The following is a 25,062-nucleotide window of genomic DNA, read 5'->3' on the forward strand; positions in this document are numbered from 1 at the left end:
AGAAGTGTACTTTTGCTTTTAGAATTGCTCCTACCAAAATGAATGCAACAAACAAACTAAGAAAAAAAGCACTTGTTGGACTCTTAAAGTTTTTATTCAGAATATACTACTTTCTATGATACGTCTTTGATCTGGTATTTGGTGAAGTTTTCCTTTTTGTTTTGTTTTGTTCCTTTTTGTTTTCATAGGTTTCAGTTATGTTTAACAAGGGCAAATAAAACTTAAAAACATAAGAATTTATGTTATCGAGGGATGCCTGGGTGGCTCGTGGGTTAAGCCTCTGCCTTCGGCTCAGGTCATGATCTCAGGGTCCTGGGATGGAGCCCCACATCAGGCTCTCTGCTCAGCAGGGAGCCTGTTCCCCCCACCCCCCCGCCTGCCTCTCTGCCTACTTGTGATCTCTGTCAAATAAATAAATAAAATCTTTAAAAAAATAATTTATGTTATCGAGATAATTATTGAAATAATCTGATATAATATGTTACATGTGTAAAGCATAAATGCCTTTAATGGTATTGGAGAATTAAAAACAAAACCATACACAAAATAATCTTTGTTGTTCAGAATCACTTACACAAAAGTTAAGAAAATATTAAGAAAAAGAATAAAAACACATTTGTGTTATAAAGAATACAGAGTGATCAATATATGATTGAAAGTCAAGTTATGGGATGCACCATAGAAGGGATTTATTTTGCTCCCTGGAAAACTATCTCACTGGTGACATCACCTAGAAATTTGTGTTTTCACACACAGCAAGAGAGTTTTTTGAGAGGTAAAGAAATAGGCATTCCTAGCATGCAAATAAGTGGGCACAGAACTGCATTGAAAAGCACATGCACCTGAGCTACAGAATCCTAAAAGTAGGTGCTTTCTACATGAGAAACAAAGGTCATATGCTCAGGGATGGTAAAAAGCTATGGTTCTCAAAGTACAGTTCCTGGACCAGACACCAGGGATCAGCATCACCAGGAAACTGGTTAGACATGCACAGTCTTGGGCCCTACCTCAGTCCTACTGAGTCAGAAATGGGCTGGGGCCAACAAGCCATGCTTTGACAAGCCCTCTAGGACATTGTGCCACACACTCAAGTTTGAGAATAACTAGTATAAGGAAAAGTAGTGACAAGAGAGGAAAGAAAGGAGCATGGAGGCGGCTGATGCTAGCAAGGGCGGTGAGCCCTGGTGAAAATGGGGGAGGGTATCATCAGCTCCTACAATGAGCACAAGCAGTCAGTGACCCTTGAAGAAACCGCGATCTAGAAGGCAGTGAACTCAAGAAGTGTAGTGGACTGGACAGGAACTGTATGGCAAGCTGTGGGTCTAATCCTTCAAATGTGCTTTGGCCCACCGCCCCTCCAAGCCTTGGGCTGAGTAGCCCACCATGGGGCAGGCCCCGTGTCATCTGGAAAATGGAGGGCTCACAGAATTTTATGCCCTTCAGAGCGGACTTGTAACATCCTGAAGTTTTGCTCCTCAGTATTTACACACACACTGACAGTGAAAGTAAGAGCATAGCATCTAGCAGGAACAGAGAGTGGGATATTCTTCTAATCCTTTTCATTTCTTTACGACGTATGAGTAAGTGAGGTTTTAGAAAGTTGTTGGGTCCACCCAAGCTTGTGATGCCTGAATTCCTTCTTTCATTTTGGCACCAAGTGGTCAACTAATCTATGCTTTGGATACTTTAAAGGGACATGTGTTGCCTCTGGAGAGGGCCTTTTTTATTCTGTCTTTGGAGAGCTATCGGTTTGAGAACACACTTACTTACATAGAACCAATAGCTGTCTTCCTGTTGGAAGGTTCAACAAAATACCAGAATTGGAGACATTTGTCATTTCTTTCACCACCTGTTACTCAATCTTTTCTCTTTTAGGAGAGTTCCTCTACTAGGAAAGCCAGATACTCTTGTTCCATCTGTTTGATAAACTGGACAGGACATGTGATCTGAACTTGGCCAATGGCATGTCCCACCTCAAGAATTTGATTTTGGAGCAAATGATATGAATAAGAGGTGACAGTGTTGAATTCATTTGTTGGAATGAAGCAGTGGCAGAAGCAGTAGCCTACAGGATCTGGAAGAGGAGTGGGGGGAATCTGGAAAAGAGAGTGTGTCCAGTGGTAGTGGGAGTGACAGTGCCAGGAGTGGCATCCAGACCAGATGGTTCTCATGGTGTGACACTGTCTGTGGCTTCTTCCACTTCCTTTGATTCCTGTCTATTTTCTGGTTCTTTAGTCTTCCCTCAATAGCTCAGTTCTGTAAGTTACCATATATGGTTTTTAAAAAATTTTTATTTATTTATTTATTTATTTATTTATATTTTTATAAACATATAATGTATTTTTATCCCCAGGGGTACAGGTCCGTGAATCGCCAGGTTTATACACTTCACAGCACTCACCATAGCACGTACCCTCCCCAATGTCCATAACACCACCACCCTCTCCCTTCCCCCCTCCCCGCAACAACCCTCAGTTTGTTTTGTGAGATTAAGAGTCACTTACGGTTTGTCTCCCTCCTGATCCCATCTTGTTTCATTTATTCTTTTCCTACCCCTGCAAGTCCCCCATGTCGCATCTTTACTTCCTCATATCAGGGAGATCATATGATAGTTGTCTTTCTCCAACTGACTTATTTCACTAAGCATGATACCCTCCAGTTCCATCCACGTCATCTACCATATATGTTTTAAATAAGTTCATTTCCTTCTCAGGTTAGCCAGAACTGATTTCTATCTCTTGCACCCAAAGACCTTGACTGATGGAAGGTTGGGAGAAGTCAAGAGGATATAAGAAATAATGAGTTTGAGATTAAAGCTGTTGAATGTGAGAGTGAATTATTTAAGTAAATGTGGTTCATATGCAATTAGAGAAGTGGATGGAGTCCATGAGGAGGTAGGCATTTCATAGCCATCTCAGGTTTAAAGTCCTAGAACCTGGAAGAGGTATCCACAGAAGAAGATGGACCTTATATGGAAACTGTTCTTTGCTTCCCAGCACCCGTCTCTCTTGAAAGAGTATTCCCATTTTCTTTCAGTAATTGATTCTTGTCCATACTTAGCTGTGAGCTTTGGAAGACTGACCTCTTACCAGTCTAGAGATAGATACCACTGGCTTAAGTCAATCAATAGTAAATAGCTGGGCATGAAACCTGATCAGAGATCATGAGATTTGTGCAGATTTTTCTAGAAGTTCTAGGGATGTAATCTGAGGATAAAAAGTCTAGTATGGCCATAATCATGTCATAGTCATAGACATAACAGAGGACCCACACTTCCCAAAGGCTCAAGGAGATGGAGTCTGAGGGAAAAGCAGCAGCAATTAGAAGGCATAGCAGCAAGATGAAGAAGAAACAAGAAACAACAATTAAGTACTGAATCAAACTGCAACTAAAGCAAAAACAAAACAAAACAAAAACTCAACTTTTCAGTTAGATCAGCTAGCAAATCCCCTTTATTTTAAAATCAAGATCAAATTAGGTTTTTAAAGATTTTTTTTTAATTTGAGAGAGAGAGATATATAGAGAACATGAGAGGGGAGAGGGTCAGAGGGAGAAGCAGACTCCCTGCAGAGCCGGGAGCCCGATGTGGGACTCGATCCATGGACTCCAGGATCATGACCTGAGCTGAAGGCAGTTGCTTAACCAACTGAGCCACCCAGCTGCCCCTCAGGTTGGGTTTTTAACACTAGTAATATAAATTGTTCTAACCAGTGTAACCCTCTCCTCCCACCTCCCACACGGACTACATTTATCATTTATAATATGAGTGAACTGGATGATATCAGAATATACAAAGTGATGGTCTATGAGTTGAATCTGATCATAGAATTTTTATGTATTCATTTGGCTGACAGAAGGTTCCTTTAAAATATTATTTATTTATTTATTTATTTGAGAGACAAAGATCACAAGTAGGCAGAGAGGCAGGCAGAGAGAGAGAGAGGAGGAAGCAGTCTCCCCGCTGAGCAGAGAGTCCGATGTGGGGCTCGATCCCAGGACCCTGAGATCATGACCTGAGCCAAAGGCAGAGGCTTTAGCCCACTGAGCCACCCAGGTGCCCCAGAAGGTTCCTTTTAAAAAGTATTACCAGTCTATAACATTTGGGAGGTTTTCCGTTAAAATACATCAATTTTTATTTCTTCAGAAGACTCGGAAGATTTGATAATCCTGAACCAGAATTCCAAAATGGGAACGAGCATCTTGAGCTGACTGGTTGCTCTTCCCTTTCAACGTGGCATATGCTTTCCATTCGCCACAGTCCCTGCAACCTTCTATTGCCTCACACTTAGTCAAATTCTGCCAGATCAATTACCCACCTCTGGGATTTGTGTTTGCAAGACTTTATGGTCTCTTAAGTTATTTCAATTAAGTAAAAAGCAAACAAAGAAATGCAAACATAATGCAGGGAAACTGCTAATCTTAAGAAAGAACTAACACATGCTTGAAAGCCTAATCATACTCTGTATTTCGGACTTACAGGAATTTATCTGGGGCAGAACATGATTTGATTACGAAAATACCCAAAGCTCTGATAACAGCCATTATACTTTATGGCTAAGTGAGTTTCCTCATTTGTCATCTGGTGTAAAAAATACCTTAGTAGTTTAAGAACAGCTAATTGTGGAAGAATTAATATCATGAGCTTTAAAACCAGACAGACCTGAATTTAAGTCCCAGCTCTGCCTCTTGTTTGCTGTGATAATAGTACCCATTACATATGGTTATTTTGTACATGAAGGGATAAGATGTGCCAAGCACAGCATGTGGCATATGGACATTTATTAGGATAGACTGCTTTACTGCAAGAGCTTATATTCTAATCAGGTGTAATCATTTCGATTGAGGAGTCTCAACTTGTAAGGTATAAATAAGACAAAAATCTAATTTTTTCTAATGACTACTATTATCACACTCCACTTACTGAACTACCCTCTTTTTAAATGGGCCTGATTCCCTTAATGGACATTAAAGCCTTTTATCATTACACTTTAGTCATTGCCAGTTATAAAAAGTCTCATTTTCAATATAAAGACTTGAATCTATTCACTAAAAGTTTAATTTCATATTGGATCCAAAACTTTCCCCAGGGAAGGGATTTGTAGCCCATAGAGTTTATGATGGACAGAGAGGGTGAGAGGTTTAATTCTAAAAGAGCGCTCCCAATTCCTGGCCTCTGGCGTATAGATATGTTCCTCCAGTTATTCAAGCAAACACTAATCTAGGGGTCACTGTGGAGGGATTTTGCAGATGTGATTAAGGTCCAAAATCAGTTGAGCTTAAATTAGGGAGCTCTAGGTCTAGGAAAGATAGACAAATTCTGAGAGCGATTCCAGGTATGGCTATTGCTGGCTTAGGAGACAGAAGGACCCACATGGTGAGAAACTCTTATAGTTTCTGAATGCATACAGCAGCCCTCGCTGACAGCCAGCGAGACAACGGGAACTTCAGTCCTACAGTCACAAGGACCTGACTTCTGTAACAGCCTGAATGAGCTTGGAGACCCATGCTTCCCCAGAGCCCCTAGATAGAAATTCAGTCTGACCAACACCTAAATTCACTCCTAAACTCCCTCCTCTTTTTTTTTTTTTAAGATTTTATTTATGTATTTGACAGACAGAGATCACAAGTAGGCAGAGAGGCAGGCAGAGAGAGAGGGGGAAGCAGGCTCCCTGCTGAGCAGAGAGCCTGATGCGGGGCTCGACCCCAGGACCCTGGGATCACGACCTGAGCCGAAGGCAGAGGCTTAACCCACTGAGCCACCCAGGTGCCCCAAACTCACTCCTCTTGATTTGAGAAAGGAGGAAGGAGAGGAGAAAAGAAAGGTCATCACAGGTGATCTAGCTCACTGTCTACCCTTGACATAGATGGGGGTCTCTTCAAGAAAGCCCTGATGATGATGCAGCTGTCTGGAGTCCTCAGAGTCTTGGCTTCCTTTTCCACTGGAGCCTGACATACTGAGAGCCTCAGGGATCTTCTGGTCCCACCCTGGTTCCCAATAAGGCTTCTGAAACTAGTTTCTTCTACCTCCTAGAGCTTTGCTTCTGGAGGCTGTGACATGGGACAGATCTACGTTTAGTGCTAAGATATACCTCAGGGCCTTTAGGTACAGATAGACCTCAAGGTCCTTGCCCCTTCTTAGCCTGGCAAGCCTCAGTGACTGCAGTGTCTCAGGAAGCTTTTCCACCTGTCTGCTAGGAAAGGCTATTCCGTAAGCCCTACTGCTAAGCAGACATCCAACCAGGTAAATAAGCACCTTTCTCTCCTTCTTGAAATCATCTCCAAAATGTCACAGGTGACTACCTCAGAGAGGAGAAATTGTGGACTACTTTTCCTTCTTCCTTTGGGAGCAGAGGGGAGCAGGTAGCCTGTCCTCATGAGGAATACAAGCCCCATGGGTGAGCTCCTCCCTCTCAGTGCCTTCATACCTGTCTTGCTGCTGAGTATGTGAAAGTCTGAGGCTAAAAGAAAGGAGGAGGCTTTCTTTTTATTGAAACATGAAGAATTTAGAAACTGTATTATCTGGTAACCTTCAGGGACAGTAATGATGCCATCATTATTCTGCTACAAATGTAATGATACATGTTAACATTTTTTAAAGGATCTTATTCATATGACCTAGAGCGTAATAACTTAAAAAATAGAATATATATTTAATTTTGTATCTAGCTTGGAAGTATCATTTAATTTTATAAGTATTAATTAAGAACCTTCTAGGCAGGGGCACCTGGGTGGCTCAGTCTATTAAGCATCCAACTCTTGATTTCAGCTCAGGTCATGATCTCAAGCTTGTGAGATTGAGCCCCGAGTCCAGCTCTAAGCTGGGCTGGAGCCTGCCTAAGACTCTCTGTCTTCTTCTTCCTCTGCCTTTCCCCCATCCCCATTTGTGCATGCTCTCTCTCTAAAAAACAAACAAACAAACAAGCCTTCTAGACATTGAGCTAAGCAAGGTGATCAAAGATCTAGGTTTTGGCCTAGAGAAACTCTGTGTATGTGTGTAAATGCATGTGCGAGTAATAGAATGGGGGGGTGCAAAGAGGTAGCGCAGAGACAGGAAATAAGCTCTAGGAACAGATTATTAACCAACTCCAATGTCATAGTAAAGATAACCACAGGATTTCACTATCTCAAACAATACCATGCTAATGGAATCCACTCTATTTAAAATAGGATTCGAATGAGGTCCTGGGAGCTTATTCTGGTAAAAAAAATAAGTAGTTTCATTTAAAAAGATACTTAATCTAAATATTTTAAGATGTAAACATGTATATTCCTTCAAATACTTTCTTGGCATAATGAATCCATGTACTTAGCCTAATGAACCCATGGGCTTTTCTTTGTTTTTGAAAAAGCACAATACAACAAAAACTGAATAAAAAAACACCAACTTTTGATCAAGTCGGAGGCCTCTCTGATCTCCCAAAAAGTAGGATCTCACCGAAAAGAGACCATTACTCTATACACTTGGATCTTGGGGTGGTTTTGAAAAATCTGAGTTTTCAAATTAGAAAGATGATATGCAGGGATGTCTTTTACTCTTTTTTGAACATGAAATTTAAACTTTGTAAAATTTGTTATTAAAATATAAAAAGTGAAATCTTTATTCTGTGGGTCTGCAAAAGCAACTTTTGAAGTAGGATGTATCTATCAACATACTTATTAGAGGCATTCTTTTTCCCTACAGTTTTGGAGAGAGCCTGAAAACCAACGCCAGTATGGTTTAGATATTCGTAATTGTTTACACATGTCTCAATAACAGAATATATTTGGGGGGTTGGTGCTTTACTTTTAGGATTTGGGACAGCTGGAAATTATTATTATTATGGTTAAAAGTGTTCTTGGTGGATAATGGTGTTAAAAAGAATATAATCTTTCAGATACTTCTGTCTAACATGGAACACATATTATCTTATTAGGTTGAGTTAAATATGGATTAGCTATTGTCTGGTCACTTATACATGAAGGTATCTAAGGAAATAGGTTTTCAGAGAAAGCATCGAATAGAACATGATTGTGGTTTATTGTTATCGATATTATTATTGTTTTACAGAAAACCTTAGCACTCCTCCTAAGGGCTAGATAGTTAATATTCCATACATTGCAGTGACAGATTCTAATTAAATGTTTAAGAAATGGGACATTGTTTCCAATCACAATACATTGTATCAAATACCCTGGAGATGTGTAAAAATTCTTTTGATATTTGCCAATCCTGGAAAAAAAAAAGTGATTAATAAGGGAGTCTGTGACTCCCAGAACCCAGAGCGTTTCTTGTAAGGAGCCAGACTACATTAAGAGCCAAGAGGAAGCAAGGTTCAAAGGAAATTCATCTAATATTTGTGCTCTGGTTATGAAAGGGGTGAGAGGCTGTTCATCAGCAGCATGTGGCCAGTTGGCAAGGAGGGCTGTTGGCCAGGCAGAGGGTTAGTGTGAGCACAGATGGACTTAGCATGGGAAAGAAGATGCCAGAGAGTCCTAGGCAAATCCATGCTATTTTGGGGGCTTTCCATGAATCCTTTTTTCATTCTGTGCCAGCATTGACGTAGACAAATGTATTTGTTGATTGTCTATTGAAGATTTGCAGATGACCAAAGTAAGTCTTATCTTCGGGGACATCACACTCAAGGAGGATTTTCTTTTTAATAATCATTTACAACTACCTCTAAAATTAATGCCTTTTTTCCCATCAAAAATTTATTTATAGTTTTTATGTTTTATTATATCAAGAGTATGCCACTAAGACTTAAGAAATAAGGAGATGACATAGCAGAGTGCATATTCTAAAGAAGAAATAGAGCTCTAATTTTAGTCAGGCAGAGCAGTCAGCAAGTTTGCAACTGATCATTCATTTAAGACATTTAGAAAGAGCAACTCTGTGTTGGAGACTTAAGGATATGGAGCTGGTCAAGATCTCAGGAAACATATCTATGTCTGGATTCCAAAAGCTCATCTACATAAGGTACAACTACTAGCTGTCCAAGAGTTTGTTAACCAGCCCAGAGCTTTTCATCCTCACTCTGCTACTGATTGGCAATGAACTTTGGTAAATTATTAAGGATGGATCTTGGCAAGTTATTGAAGCTTACTGATAGGCAGGATGAAGGATAGAATAGCCAAGGTCTCCCCAGCTCTGATTTAGTGTGACATTGGAATACAAGATCCACAAACGATTTTAAGATAAATATAGCTGCTACCCACAGCTCTATTGGTCAATCCCACCGCTAGAGACGTGCCTCGTTACTCACACCCTCCTCTACAGGTGTCTTCCCATTAACGGCCTGGAACACTGAAGCCCTTCCCCCACACAAAATCATGGCAGGGTCCCCTGGCATCCTTATCGCCGACCTCAGGACCCTTCTCACTGTATTAAATATCATATATTCGGAGGATTTTTGGATGTTCCCTGTAACCTAACCTCACTTCTAAATTTTCTTCTACAGAAAAAAATAAATAATTACAAGTTCAAATAACAACCTACAAATTAACTATAGGGGCCAAAGTCTTTTGGAGACCATATATTTCTTTCAGCATCTAGCTCTGGAGCAGGATGCAGTGACTAAGAGCTGAGCTTGGAAGGAAAAGAGGTTGCTGCTAGCAGGTAGCAGAGCTCTGGAATAAAGCTGCCTGGTTTCCCCATCAGGCTCTTATCTACTAAGCTGTGTGACTGTGGGCATGTTCTCTGTAACTCTGTTTCTCCATCTGCAAAATCACTGGGTGTTATCGAAGTATCTGCCTTGTCAGTGTTTGGTTTGGTTTTGAGAACCCAGTGACTGAATGTAAAGCAACTAGAATAGGACCTGGCACACGGTAAGCGCCAAAAAAATGTTAGATACTACGCATTTTAAATAGTCTCAAAAGTGGTAAATCTCTCATCTGTGGAGATGTACTCGCATTTGGGAAACACCAAAACACCATTTGGAACAAATTCTGATTTTAAACAAGTGGGGGAGAGGTTAGCAGTTTGGGTTGAAATTATGATGTGAATGTATAGAATGGGACACGTTCTCTCAGTTAGGTCATTATCAGGTATGAATACCTTCACTGTCTTTCGAAGTGATGGCTTTCAAAAGTGATGGCGCTTTTGAAAAATTATACATATTAAAAAATTAACTTACATTATAGTTGTACCTTTTGTCTGATGTTACATAGGTATCTTTGTCCTTTGCTACTCATTAAAAATGGCACAGGGAATATTCATCCCCTTACCTTTAATGGAATCTACCAGATAGAATCTGCGAAAGGATGTCCCTGTGCATGGCAAAGAAATACTTCCTCTCTTTTTGTGAAATAACTCTCTAATTCTCAGTCTCTCAATGAGATGGCTAATATGATGACATACAAAATTAGTTGTACAACTATCAAAATCAAAACAAATTCAGGACAAATTTTACACTCAATTCTGGAAGTCTCATTTGTAACATTTACTACAAAATTTATTGTATAATTTAGCACAGGTGGTTGTTCTGCAAAGCCCCTCATGTTTTTATATCTTATTAAATCTAACCTTAAATATAAGCAATTTAAAAATCTACATTCAGTTTACTAGACCTCGGTTTAAAAAAAAAAAGGCCCATTTTAAATTTTCCTCTTATACCAACCTGAAGGCATTTTATTTATCTGTCCATTTATATTTTGCAAAAGTGTATATTGAGTTCTGTCTGTGCTCAGACACTATTCCAAACTCCAACAATATTAACTCAGTTTTTCTTTAAAACCAGTCTATGAGATCAGTACTATTACATCCCTATCTGAGGGATAAGAAACCTGCCCAGGTTCTCCAACACATAAGTGGTGAACTGTGACTTGAAATCAGACTGTACAAATAATATTTTGACCAAAGTATTTCGGAATGGTTATTCCACTTAAAGAAAAAATTTCCCTTCCTGATGTTTCTTAAACTTGTGAAAACAGGACCTCTTAACTCCAGCAGTAATTTAACTTTAAAATAACCTATGAGCTCTGGAAAAGCCATTCTCAAGCATTTAGGGTGGGGGTGAGTAGACAAGGTAAAAACACAGGAATGCCAGCGCAAGGCTGCCCCCCTCCCACCACCATTGCTGAAGAATGAGACCCTAAAGAGTTGGGGGGGGGCATTGGGGTGGAGAGACTGGGTCCGCTTTGAGGAATGAGGTCACGTTCAATGTTCTAAACTCATTAGTCCTGCCTAAAAAAAGGATGCAAATGAAAAAGAAAAAAAAAAAAGACAAATTAGCATCATTTTCAAAAGAAGTTAAATATGTCAGGCAGTAAAGTGTCCTAATTCTGCCTTCAGGGAACAGATGTCAAACCAAGTTGCAGTTCTGCAATTGGTGAAACCATCTGCAAGGAATACCACCCCCATCCTTGCTCCTACAACACACACGTATTAAAGGAAATGTTACTGTTGGTTAGATGCATGTGGAAATTTTTCTCAGCATTACCTAATTCAGCCATTGGGCCAAGCTTTCTTTGAACAAAAACAATTTGTTATAGCCTGATGAAAGAAAGTACATCAATGGCTTTGACTAATGAGGACAATATAAACAGTCTAAAGGACATATTATTAATTTTCCCTGTGCTTCCAGGACCACCATTACCTACACCATTCAGAGCCTGTGAGAAGAAAACAATGGCCAGGTGGCTCCTTACAGATGTTTGTTTCCAAGACAATTATTAGATCTGGTGGCATTTTGCTTTGAGAACCATAGTAACTGCAGATTCTCCAGGCTAACAGAGATCATTGGGGAAACCACACATAATTCCAAAATGGTATTATGTTATACAGATACTAATTTTTTTTTTTTTGCCATGAAAACAACAAATGAAATAACATCTATAAACACTTAGGAGACTTTCTAGGACAAAGTAGGTGTTCAATAAATTGAATTATAATCATGTTTATTTATGACAGATGTAAAGCCATCCTTATTCTGCTTGTTGCTGCCCATGATATTCTGCATCAGATTGTGAGTTACTAGGATAAGAATTTTTTACCCAAGGTTTTTCATAAGTTTGAAATTATATACAGGGTTGTGTATGCTTGTGTATTATTGCTTGGAACAGGGGGTCAAAACTTTCATCATACATGCAAAAAGGTACTTTGCATCCTCTAAAACACTAAAGACTACCAGCCCACAGGAATTGTTAGCTTTAACTTGTCTTATACAGAGTCAAATTCTGTTGTTTGATGAAGCCAAAAATGCTTTTTTAAAACATGAGTCATATTCTAGGTTTGGTTTGGTAGGGGGAGAAGAACTTAAAAAATGCCTAATCCAGCACCCAACACTCTCTCTCCTCTCTTACCACCATCCTCACTATCCTGCTGTGTAACCTGCTGGAGTTAGTTTGCACCTGAAAAATGGGGAAGAAGTAGAGAAAGAGAGATAAAAGATCTAGGGGCCCTTTGGAGCAATTAAAGTCCACAAAGAAGCGGGTATCAGTAGTTATCAAAAAGAAACCATTTTTATCTGCTTCCCTGTTAGCCACAGCCTCCCTCAAAGTTTCAAATGTCACAGTAGAAATCTGGTTACTCTAACAGAACATTTTATTTAAAGACCTGTCAGGGGTCTTTTCAATTTCCCCATACAGTTCACAAATCAGAGGACTAATTCTTAGAATGCCAAAACAGAAACTTCAAACAAAAATGAGTGTACACATACTCAGAAACTTCTGGATCCTGAAGCCAGGAAGATCTCATTCTCTTCCACATTGTATTGGTGCCACTGCACTCATGGTAGTAAAAGCTTGTTTTTTCTTGTAAAGGGAGCAGATGTGACTTGGAGAGACATAGAGAACAGATGTGCTGAAAAAAGTTTTTATTTAAATGGTAATTTATCTGATCGTAAGTTATATTAACTCATGAGGTGAGTGTTTAACATAGCTCCTTTTCACCAGCTCAGAAAGATAATTTATATAAGCACTAAAACAGATCATGAACTAAAGAACACACCCCTCTAATCTTCACTGGCTTTTTAAGACAGCGATGGGAGATAAAAATTTCCAAGCCTCAGATGTACGTGAATGCTTACTGGCCACGGAGGAGGCTACTGCCATCAAAATGCCTGGGTGTGCAAACTGCTCATGGAAATGACATTCCACTCCCCTTGCTGCTACAAAGGCTCTTGAAGAATGCTGGTAAGGGTGTGCTCAGTCCCTACACATAGTACCTGAAGCACCCGCAGAGGGCTAAGTGTCTAGGTCAAGAGCAATTGACAAGACTTGAAGGAATAGGCTGGGTCATTGATAATGATATGGATGCCTTTACTATACATCCTTTGGAAGGAAGTAGAAGAGTAGGGCCAAATTCTCTATTAAGCACATTGGGAACCCTGCCTACAGCACACAGGACTAATTCTAGGAGCTCAAGAAAATGTTTAACTTTCCTCTATAATAACGAGAAAAAAAAACAACAACAAACTCTTCAAAGTGTGTACGTGTGTGAATACATGCACATATGCATATATAGTCGTCTTTCTACTGACATTAATACGATTTTAAGTATTTCTTTCATGAAAGAAGGGGTCCACAAAGGCCAAAGTGCCTGGGATTCATGAACATCTGGAATGCAACCTTGTGGATCAGCCCAGGTCCCTCTCTCCTTTCTAATTCCCAACCAGTTCTTCCCGTCGCAATTCCTTTTCAATTTCAGCGTCCTCGCTATTATTGGCTCCTACTTCTTTTGCTGTTCTCTTTCTTCCTTCTTTTTCTCCTTCCCTACACACCTGCAGGTAGCCCTAGAGGTGCATCTTGACAAAAAGAGCTTTCATGAAGATGATGATGATGATAATTGAATACTGATTGAGCACTTGATTATACACTAGCCGCATGATCAAACTTTGCATTTATCCTCCAGCTGAATTCTTAGAACAATTCTCTGAGACAGGTTCTAGCACTAGTTCTACTCCTAAAGATAAAGAAACTGAGGTTTAGAGAGCTTATACGCCTTGCACTGGGAGTCACAGCAAATTAGACCAGTTAGAAGCAGAGCCAGGACTGAAATCCCGGCTTCCCTAATAGCAAGTATGGGCACAAGCCTTGGCGTCCATAGCTTTTAACCACTGGGTTAGGAAAATGGCCTGACATAATTTGCTAAGATGCAAATTTTGCTCTAATAAAATAATCTCGACAGGGGCGCCTGGGTGGCTCAGTGGGTTAAGCCTCTGCCTTCGGCTAGGGTCATGATCTCGGGGTCCTGGGATCGAGCCCCGCATCGGGCTCTCTGCTCCGCAGGGAGCCTGTTTTCCCCTCTCTCTCTCTTCCTGCCTCTGCCTACTTGTGCTCTGTCTGTCATATAAATAAATAAAATCTTAAAAAAAAAATCTCGACAGAGCAGACTTTCATCCCATTCACAGAGCAAAAGAAAATTCTGACATTTACAGTGGAGACATGCTCTTCTGCATGTGTGAGAACTCAATCACAGCATTCTGGAACCTATTAATTTTCACTCATCAGAGTCAGAGAGCTATCACAATAAAGCATCGAAGGTGGAAACCGACACGTGAAGAAACTGTTCTTAATACTCTGAGACATACCACCAAAATATAACGCTCTTAAAATTAAACATAAATATATAAGTTAATACAAATAGAAATAAATACATAAATTTATAAATGAATATAAAAATGTAAAATAGCCCAAGACTTAATTTTCTCTTATTAGGGAGTAGGTAAAGTAGATAATAAAAATCACCCGTATTATCTTCTCTGTTCGTTATGAGGATTAAATGAAGAGTATGAAAGTAAGGTTCTTTAACCCCAATGACTGGCATTGAAGTAACATCAAATTGCCCATTCCACAGTACATTCTTCTCACTACTATAAAGTACATGTGAACAAAGGGCTTTTTACGTTTTGAAAAAATATACTGTGGATATTTTTAATAGAAACAATAAGGTAGTGAGTTGTGTTAAATAGTGAAAAGGGTTAACTGGAAATTTTTAATGTGTAATCAAGCACAATATTTATTTATTTATTACCAGTATTTTTAAAGATTTTATTTATTTATATGACAGAGATGTGAGAGCACAGCAGGGGGAGTGGCAGAGGGAGGGGAAGAAGAAGGCTCCCTGACAAGCAGGGAGCCCAGTCCAGGGCACCATTCCAGGACCCCGGGATCATGACCTGAGCTGAAGGCAGGCGCGTAAGCGACTGAGCAACCCAGGAGCCCCATCAAGCATAAAATTTTAAAAAGCCCGCACATTGGAAAACATTTTAACAAGTAGTAAAAGTAATAGTTCGGCTAAGTAGAATTCCAATATATAAAATATTAAGCCTGATTAAATATGGGGACATTAGGATATATATAGTGCCTAGTAAAACAGTAGATGTTAGGCTTGAAAATTTTCCTTCCGATAGATACACTATGGAAGGGAATATTCTGATTCGATAACCCTCTTCATCAAAATAAGGATTATGAAGACCTCAGAATTTTTCAGTGATTCTAGAACATTATAAAAATTATCATTGTACATGACCATGAAAACAAATTCTACTAACTAAACTTTAACAGGTTAAATTTTGGCTAAATGAATTTCCTAAATAGGTTAATTAGAGTATAAGTGTAATAAGAGCTTCAGATTCTATAGTCCAGAGTAATGATTAAGGGGATCAGTTTGAAGTCTGTCAGACCTGTATTCAAATACCACCTTTGCTACTAATTACATTGTTTTAAAGCCTTATGTCCTCCCTAAGTTAGGGGTCGGTACAGTTATCACTATGTTTAAAGTTGTGAAGAACATTAAATAAGATAAAAAGGTAAAGTGCTTAGCATCATGTATGTCATATAATAAAAGTTTTACAAATATTGCACTGTATCTCCTACAGTATATGACATATTTGTAAGAGCAAAGTACATAGCAGATAATTAATAAAGAGTTGTTAGCTGGGAACCTTTCACTACAACACAGGCTCTATTGTTGAAAAATTGAATCATGTTCTTCTGGTGTAGTGGTGTAGGCAAGGTAACCAAAAAATCACGATAATGAGTATTTCAGAGATATTACAACTTTGGAAATGAAAAAAGGTTTTGTTTTTTTTTTAAGTAGTCATCAATAAATTCTCTCCTATTCTTTTATTGTGGGTATTTGCTAAAATATTTGACAATTATCACATGAATTGTTTTGTAACCTTTGTGTTGAGAAACAGTACAAAAATAAATGGGAAAATTATAAAGCATTTCCAAATGTTATAACTGAAGTCATTTATATATCATTTAATAGCTTAGCATATAGATCACTAGTTAATTTTTTTTTTTACGATAAGGCAGCAAATGTGAGTTATAAATGTATAGCTAAATGCTGGACAAACTTTTTTTCTTAATGGTTTTTTTTCTATCTTTGTTATTTTCCCTTTATTAATTGTAATTTATTTTAAAATGAAGGCTGTTTCTAACAAATGGATCCCTGAAATGTACTCTCCTACGCTTCTGCTATACGGCCTTTCTGTAGATTTTATTTATGGCCCTATTCTGGCACAACACTTTGGGGGTAAAATGTTTATGAGACCATAGATCTTTTATACAAATCAATTTCTATGGATGCTATACTGTTATCCATGTCAAAACTTCTTGATTTGGAAAGAGATATTAAAAGAAATATTTCCCCATAAGTGTTTTAATTTCCTTAGAACATAAATATATTTTATTAATTCCAAAGCATGACATATTCCAGCCATAATAACAGTTTATTACTTTCTAAATCTCTCTTCCTAGCAGCAAAACATTATGCTATTTATGGGTAAATCAAAATGAAAGAACAGTCTAGGTATGTTATATCCCTTTTTATGTTTTATTAAGAATCATGTTTTCTAAAATGGAACACATATTTCTGATTATAATTACATTAGAAAAGATGGCAAATTAATGAGAAGAACAAAGAGTTGTCATAGTAGTATCGCTGACTATAGACATGATTAAAAATACAAGGATGAGAAAAGAGAAGAGTGATTCTTCAACATTCAACATTGAAGGATTACCTCTAACCTATTCATACGTTGAGTACATCCACTACAGGTTTACTAGATTTACTAGTGGAAAGTAGAAAAGCAGGCCTGCTATTGGTATATATTAGTGGTTCTTGACTGGGGTCAATTTTGCCCCCCTGCCCCCACACCCCCCAGCTGATAATATGGCAATGTCTGGAGACATTTTTGGTTGTCACAGTTTGGAGAGGAATATACTGGATAGGGGCCAGGAATGTTCCCAAACATTCTACAGTGCACAGGATAGTTCCCCAAAACCATAAAAATTATCCATCCCTGATACTGATAGTGCTGAGACTGAAATGCCACCGCCCAAATCTAGTTATTTTATATCAGTCATATAAATGAGCCCTTTCCTCCTCACTGGTAAGGTAAGTAACTGGTAACTCAGTAAATAAGAGTTGCTTCAGTGGCAACCATATACAATTCCAACTGGCACTATCATTAGAAACAGACACCAAACTCAGATAGTTAATTATGGCTAAGTAGGTATTTAACAATATTTGATTATATAAATGATACAAAATGACTATTAACAAATTATCTTACTCATCAAAATGTCAAAGACATTGGTTTTTTGACTGGTATGCCTTAGATATGCTTTCCCTTCACTGGTAGTCTTTCAGTGAAATGACAAAATGAAGAGCCAGTAACCAGAAGGTGAGAGAATGGGAGCAGGAAAAATTAGGAGGCTTAATTAACCACAAATCGAATACTCTTTTTTGGCTATTTTAATGTAGATCTCCTTTTAGGTTTGTTTAAAATTTAATAATGGAGCGATTAGGACAAAATCTAATTTATAATATAGGGAGGAAATGTAATTTTCCCCTTTAACCAACAAATAGACTCTAGTTAAAGTTTAATTCATTTCCTTTGGTTTGCCACATACACACTTTGGGGGTTCAAATAGAACGGTCTACCATTTAATATGCAATGTTCTGACTCTGGACTTCAACATAAGAATATAGTAAGGTGGGGCGCCTGGGTGGCTCAGTGGGTTAAAACCTCTGCTTTCAGCTCAGGTCATGATCTCAGGGTCCTGGGATCGAGCCCCACATAGGGCTCTCTGCGTGTCAGGGAGCCTGCTTCCTCCTCTCTCTCTCTCTATCTGCCTGCCTTTCTGCCTACTTGTGATCTCTGTCAAATAAATGGATAAAATCTTTAAAAAAAAAAAAAAGAAAAAAGAATATAGTAAGGCACTATAGTTGTTGATAAAAAAGAAAAAGAACAATTTAGAAGACCAAATGCTCGTGATCTGTATCTTTTTAGCTATGAATCTGGAAATAGCTGAGAATTGATAGGAGTTCCGACATTGTATCTTTTACTGTTTGTATTCTGACTTCATGATGGTATCAGCTTGCAGTGAAACCCACAGACTCAAATGAGATTAAGCATAAACAAGAAACAAGGGAAAGGTCTCTGCATTAGAACTGTCACTGGAGCCTAGGGTGAGAAAAATCCTACCTCTATTACTGACTTCTCCAGGGTCCTGAGGCCACTCATGCTTCGCGCCAAGTGTCTAAATTAATCCTTATTATTCATTCACTATCTCTTCAGTCATTTGACAGTTTGTAAAAGAAAGGCTAAAAAAAATATGAGTGCTTATAAGACACTTCTCCATGTTTTAAAATATAGCACTGCTATGGGACCACACATAAACTTTAAATTAAAACCTTCTGGAAGGAATTCTTATAAATGACTGAAATTTTTCTGCAATCATCTGTAGGATATATCCCACAAGAATTTTCTAATATTTTTCTTCATATTATAGTAAGAAATTCCTAATACAATCCATTGTCTAAGGTAATTGCATGGTAATTAACTTATTTCTGATGCATTTAATATTAGAGAAGAGAAGCATGTCTTGGAAGATAATACATATTTCCCCACTAATCCTTTTCTTTTATATTATTGAGGTATAATTTATATTCAGTATATATAACATATATAGCAAAATACAGTTATACGTGTTTTATATACAGTAAGTTGCACAAATCTTAAGTGCATAGTTAATTGAATGTTTTATATATCTGTACACCTCCTGGTTATGGGTGTAACCACCACCCAGGTCGGGAAGCATATCTGGGGAAGAGTGATCAGGCCAGGTTAGCAGGAGCATAAAATACACTCTGACAAATAATGGGGAGAGGGGGGAGAGAACACTTCTCTGGCTATTACCTTTAAGGAAACATGGTATTCATCCTGCTCCCAGAGACTCAGTCGGTTGCTTCTTTCTGTTACTAATCCCTGTGCTTCAATGCTCCCAATAGGTGATTAGTCACTGAGACACGACATATTTGCCATTATGCTTTCTGAGTGAATTAGGAGATACGCTAACACCAATTACTACTTCCCCAGAAGCACCTATAGTGAGGGCAAATGACGTGAGGAAACGTACAAGGTTTTATCTGGAATCCTAACATGGGAAAGAAATGGAGGAAAGAACCATCAATAAGACAAAGTCTCTGGGTCATATTCACCCTCCAAGATCAACAGGGCTACAACGGTATGTGGTGTTCACCGGAGAAACTACAGCCTTTAGGAATGATTATGATACAAGAAGTGCAGGAAAAATATATCCACTCAAGCAAATGTAATTTCATTCGTCTGGTATCCCTTCCACGAAATAGCTTTGTCAATTTTTCTCTGATTCTTTAAAATAAACACCAAACCTCGTTTAAGATTTCAGAGTAGATTCAGGTACAAATCCAAGAAACATGGCACAATTTAACATGGAAATGTAAACTCGAATGGAAAATCAATTTTATAACTCAGTGTGAGCACTCAGACATTTTTTGTTTTTGTTTTTTTTTTTTCAGTATCAAGCACAATACGTCCACAGAGCCCAGTACGTGTAGGGAGCAGCCACCGCACTACAAGGCAAAGCACTCATGAGGGAGCTCGCATAACAGCCTGGGACCCTTGCTTTTGGGAAATGAGACCACACTTTGGATTTGCAAGCAGACACCTTTTTTCTAACAATTTTCATTTGGCCTTTTTCACCTGGGTTAACAGATCACTCCCAATTCAACGTGAGCGCAAATGTAGAATTCACTTACCTGCACAAAACCACATGCTGTGAAGTCCTCAAACAAGGGCAGACTTGGACGGTCTTCTCTGTAGATGGTGAGTTTGTACGTGACCAAGGTCTCCCCCTGTCCTGGAAGTTCATCCACCACCAGCATTGAGATTTTGTTCATTCCCAAACCCAGAGGATAGTTGGCAAAGCTAGAGAGAAAGAGAAAGAGAGAGAGAGAGAGATTTATCTGTATGCCCATACAAATAAGTAAATATTGATGTATGAATCTATCACACATCAATATTTATTTATGCCAATAATTTGCATACAAAAGCAGATAAGGTCTATACAACATCATAAGAAACTTCAAATATGAAAAAAAAACCCTTAATTATATATTTCAGTATGCCAACAATTATCTTACAGAGCAAGTTCTCTAGCAATCACAGGAAGGAAACCAATACTTACTACTTCTCAGAGTCATACATTATCTCATTTCATATACCAACTCTATGCCTAAAGTCCCATGGTAGAGTCAGGGATGGTATGCAGGTTGCTCTGACTTGAATCCTCTTTTCTTTCTACTAGACTCTCTTAGCTCTCAGGGATGCCTAATGCATTGCCTTCCCTACAGCATAGGAACATTAGTATCTTCCTTGCCATGAACATGGCATGTACTAACGTTCTGTCTTCTGTTCCAAATTACAAACAGAAGAGTTTCTGATTCTCAAAAGAGTCAATAGAAAAAAAAATCCCATGAGACTAGGTAAATTAGTGTTAGAATGTCCATAAATTGTCATCAAAATGTTTGTTCAACCCCTGAAAAATATCTTGACGAGTTGGGATATGGTAGAAGCAAGCTACCCTTAATGAGTCTTTTTTTTTTTTTTTAAGATTTTATCCACTTATTTGACAGAGATCACAAGTAGACGGAGAGGCAGGCAGAGAGAGAGAGAGAGGGAAGCAGGCTCCTCACTGAGCAGAGAGCCTGATGCAGGACCCGATCCCAGGACCCTCAGATCATGACCTGAGCCGAAGGCAGCAGCTTAACCCACTGAGCCACCCAGGCGCCCTTAATGAGTCTTTCTAATATCCGAGTCACAAAATCCTCTTGATACAACATTGTGGCAAAGATTAGATCCAAATACTGCTAACGGAGTATCCAAAATCTATAAAGAACTTATCAAACTCAACATCCAAAAACTAAGTAATCCAGTTAAGAAATGGGCAGAAGACAAGAACAAACATTTTTCCAAAGAAGACATACAGATGACCAACAGACACATGAAAAAATGTTCAATATCATTCATCATTAGGGAAATATAAATCAAAACCACAATGAGATACCGCCTCACACCTGTTAGAATGGCTAAAATTAACATAGGAAAAAACAGATGTTGGCAAGGATGTGGAGAAAGGGGAACCCTCTCACACTGCTTGTGGGAATACAAACTGGTGCAGCCACTGTGGAAAACAGTGTGGAGGATCCTCAAAAAGTTAAAAATAGAACTATCTTATGATCCAGCAATTGCAACAGTAGGTATTTACCCAAAGGATATAAAAATGCTGATTTGAAGGGATACATGTACCCCAAACTTTATAGCAAACTTTATAGTAGCCAAAATATGTAAAGAGTCCAAATGTCCATCAACTGACAAATGGATAAGGAAGATGTGGTATATACAGAATGGAATATTACTCAACTGTCAAAAGAATGAAATCTTGCCCTTTCAACAACGGGGATGGAGCTAGAGTACATTCTGCTAAGAGAAATAAGTCAGAGAAAGACAAATACCATATGATTTCATTCATATGTGAAATTTAAGAAACAAAACAAATGAACATAGGAGAAGGGAAAAAAAAGAGAGGGAGGTAATCCATGAGACTCTTAACTATAGAGAAGAAACTGGGGATGGGGGGAGTGGGTATGGGTTGGGCAAACAGGTGATGGGGATTAAGAAGTGCACTTGTTGCGATGAGCATTCGGTATTATTGTATGTAAGTGATGAATCACTAAATTCTGCACCTGAAACCGATTTTACCATATATGTGAACTAACTCGAATTTAAATAAAAACTTGAAATCGAAGACTGCTCACAGATTAGTAGAGCACGGATATGTTTTTTTTTTTTTTTTTAAACCACACAACACCTGAAAAGTGGAAGGATTTCACACCCTGGTGATCTCTCCAACTGCTCTGATGCTTCAGTTTTTCTGAACCTTCAAAGGTTGCTTCAAATATCTGCTTCCCTATGATGTCTTCGCCCAGCCCTGGTCATCAGCCCCGTACCTTGGTCCTGCCCGGTCATGCAGGTACACCTTGCACTGACACTTAGAAGTCTCCGCTCCAATTGTCACCATGACCACATCAAATGGGACTTCAGAGTAGTAATCCTTGATCTTCGGGTTAAATTCAGGATTTAGTTCCAAATGTGGATGTGTGAGGATCTGCTTGATATAACATTGTGTGTCATCTGCTAAAATAAAACAACGATGGCAAAGAAAAGACAACTGTGAAGTGGATAAATGTTTTAAAAAAGGCATATATGATTCAGGTTGTTGTTGTTTAATCTTTTGAACAACGTTCATGATCACTGCTGATCTCCCACTTGGCACTCTGGTCGTATTTGATTTGTGGCTTCAGCCAGATTTTCTATTTGTCAAATTTCGTAGCGCCTGCCTTATATAACAGCTGTTGACTTTTGTTGGCATTGTACAGATGATAGTTTTTGCTCAGCTCTTAAAAGTTTAAAGGCAGTGAGAAGGTGGGAAAAACGTCTCGCCAGTGGATTGATAACATTTTCTTGGCATTTATTGCATCTATCAAGCAACTGGTAAATGGGGGTGATGACTCTGTGAAGTGGGAACAGAAGGGCACCAGCAGGGAATGAGGAAAATTTCTTAATAGGGAGAGTCATTAAACTGCCATTGAATTGATATAGTAGCTTGCAGGCAGTAGGGTGGAGTGAAGAATGTGAAATTCAATATTATACCAAACACTCCAATGCAAAAACAGCAGCAAGACATCCTGAGATTCACCCCCCCTCCCCACCCCAGTCACCCCAACCCAAGAAAATGTCCTACAGTATGAGAAGGAAATGTTATGCTCTGCTCAATCCTGCTGTAGAACCCAGCATATTACTTCGTACCATTACTTCTAAGCCATTTAAAAAATGTGTTTCTAGATGGTTAACCCAATTTTTACAAAAGTATCTTGATGAGAAAAAGAAAAATGCATGTATAGGCATAAATATCAGCCACTGCTAAATTATTTTATTTACATCTTTGGAATAAATACAATACTCAAAAGAAGCTTAGCAAATGTTTTTCAAAGAAATATTAGTAAGTATTTTGTTCCATAAAATACTTTTCAGTATTTATGGAACAAAATTGGATTCTATGGAAATCTGTGAAATGAAAGTACCATTCCATTGTCTTTAAATAAAATGTTCGACGATGTTTAACAACAGGGCAACAAAACAGATAATGCAGGGTTCACTGCCAGAAGCGATACACTGAACTTAAGTTTGAATCCAACTTCTTATTAATAGTGCATTCATTTAACAATCTGAGGGTTGCTGGGGGATGGGGGACGGGAGGGATAGGGTGGCTGGGTGATGGACATTGGGGAGGGTATTTGCTATGGTGAGTGCTGTGAATCCAGACCTGTACTCCTGAAGCAAATAATACATTATACGTTAATAAAAAAAATAATGCATTCATTAAAAATTTTTGTTCCTGCACATTCTATGTTCAAGGACTGAAATAAGCACAGTAAATCAGGCTATGGTTGGTCATGAGATCTGACTCAAATGGAGACCGCGAACCTAACATAACACTTTAAACAGGCTGGAGCCCAGAGATTCAAAATGTGCTTTTGAGAGGACTATTTCCTAAGTAGGAAGGGAATATAAACGCTTGCATTACACTTCCATGTTCAAAACCAGTTAACTGAATAAAGAAGATTTTTTTTTTTCAAAATACTCACCGCAGAAGATGTACTTTAACTTAAGAAGACATATTTTTATAAAACAGTCACCGAGAGTTAATTTCCCTGCAGTCTACTTCATAGTGAAAGTTTCCAGAGGGCTTGCCCATTTTAACACTGAAACGCAGCCCCACATGAGACAAAATGTGTAATCATTCTCTTAAGCAAGATTCCAGCAAGTGCTTGTTTTCGGATTCATCAGAAACTCTCCACCTCTGGCTTAAGCGCGGCATCCTAAAGCCCTGCTTAAAAGCTATCTTGATACCATCTTCACCTGAATCATCAGTGCTGCTGCCTTCAAACACCTGGAGTGTCCTTGGCCTCCTTCCCAGCCCAGTGCCAGCTCGCCTCGGGCCAGCTTACCTCAGGTCCACGGAGAACCCGGCATGAGCTGGGGCGGTAGCAGGCTGCTTAACCTACTTGGCAAGTGTATTTGGGAAAGCCGTTTGAAGTTTTGGTTGCTCTTAATGGATTCGTTTAACCACAGAGTTTTATTGCCCATTTGAGGGACAATCATAACTCATATTAAACTCAAGAAAAGCCTAGACTCTGAAGGATAATCCCACCTGTTCTGAGGCATCATCAAGTTATTTCTTAAATCTTAGATCATGCCATGAAAGGATGCAGATTAATTATACAGACCCAGGTAGGACTAGATTTTTATCAACATAAAAATATGAACTAAGCTGAAGAGCTTATCTAACATGTTCACCGCCTCTACTGCAGGTTACCTGGGAACTGCAAAAAAAGTGAGAGTATCCCCAGAGAGTTGTTTCATTTTATACATCATAGAAGAGAAGACCAAGGAGGTAAAGTGACTTGACAAATGTGCACCCTCAACTTGCTCCAGGTTTACTGCCTAGTCCTTGCCCCACTACAGCCTAGGCACTGGTCTCCCAAGAGGTGCATGTATTTTTCTAGAAGGAAGAGACTGGATGGAAAGTTCAGGCAAGGAACGGCATAAGTCAGACCTGTTATTTTTCCTGATCAGAAATACTTTATGTAAAATGCTATTTTTCTTTAATTGGATGTACTTGTTGATTCTATTAAACCACATTATTGTATAACCTCTCAGTCTGCCCTGATTTTAATGATACTGTTAA

The 25,062-nt window shown here is 38.8% G+C and overlaps 1 protein-coding gene across 2 annotated transcripts in view; it reads right to left on the reverse strand.

Moving 5' to 3' along the window:
- The window catches only part of CPED1 (cadherin like and PC-esterase domain containing 1), a 262,654-nt gene that overhangs the window by 102,754 nt on the left and 134,838 nt on the right, over nucleotides 1-25,062 (reverse strand). For both annotated transcript variants that reach the window (XM_032870574.1, XM_032870566.1), the window contains 2 exons: nucleotides 22,262-22,445; nucleotides 20,012-20,180 (listed from right to left, as the gene is read on the reverse strand). In XM_032870574.1, the coding sequence (XP_032726465.1) occupies nucleotides 20,012-20,180; nucleotides 22,262-22,445 (353 nt within the window). The remainder of the gene's footprint in view (nucleotides 1-20,011; nucleotides 20,181-22,261; nucleotides 22,446-25,062) is intronic.

The sequence above is a fragment of the Lontra canadensis genome, unplaced genomic scaffold (assembly GCF_010015895.1).
Source record: "Lontra canadensis isolate GAN:19392208 unplaced genomic scaffold, GSC_riverotter_1.0 scaffold2, whole genome shotgun sequence".
Classification (NCBI taxonomy): domain Eukaryota; kingdom Metazoa; phylum Chordata; class Mammalia; order Carnivora; family Mustelidae; genus Lontra; species Lontra canadensis.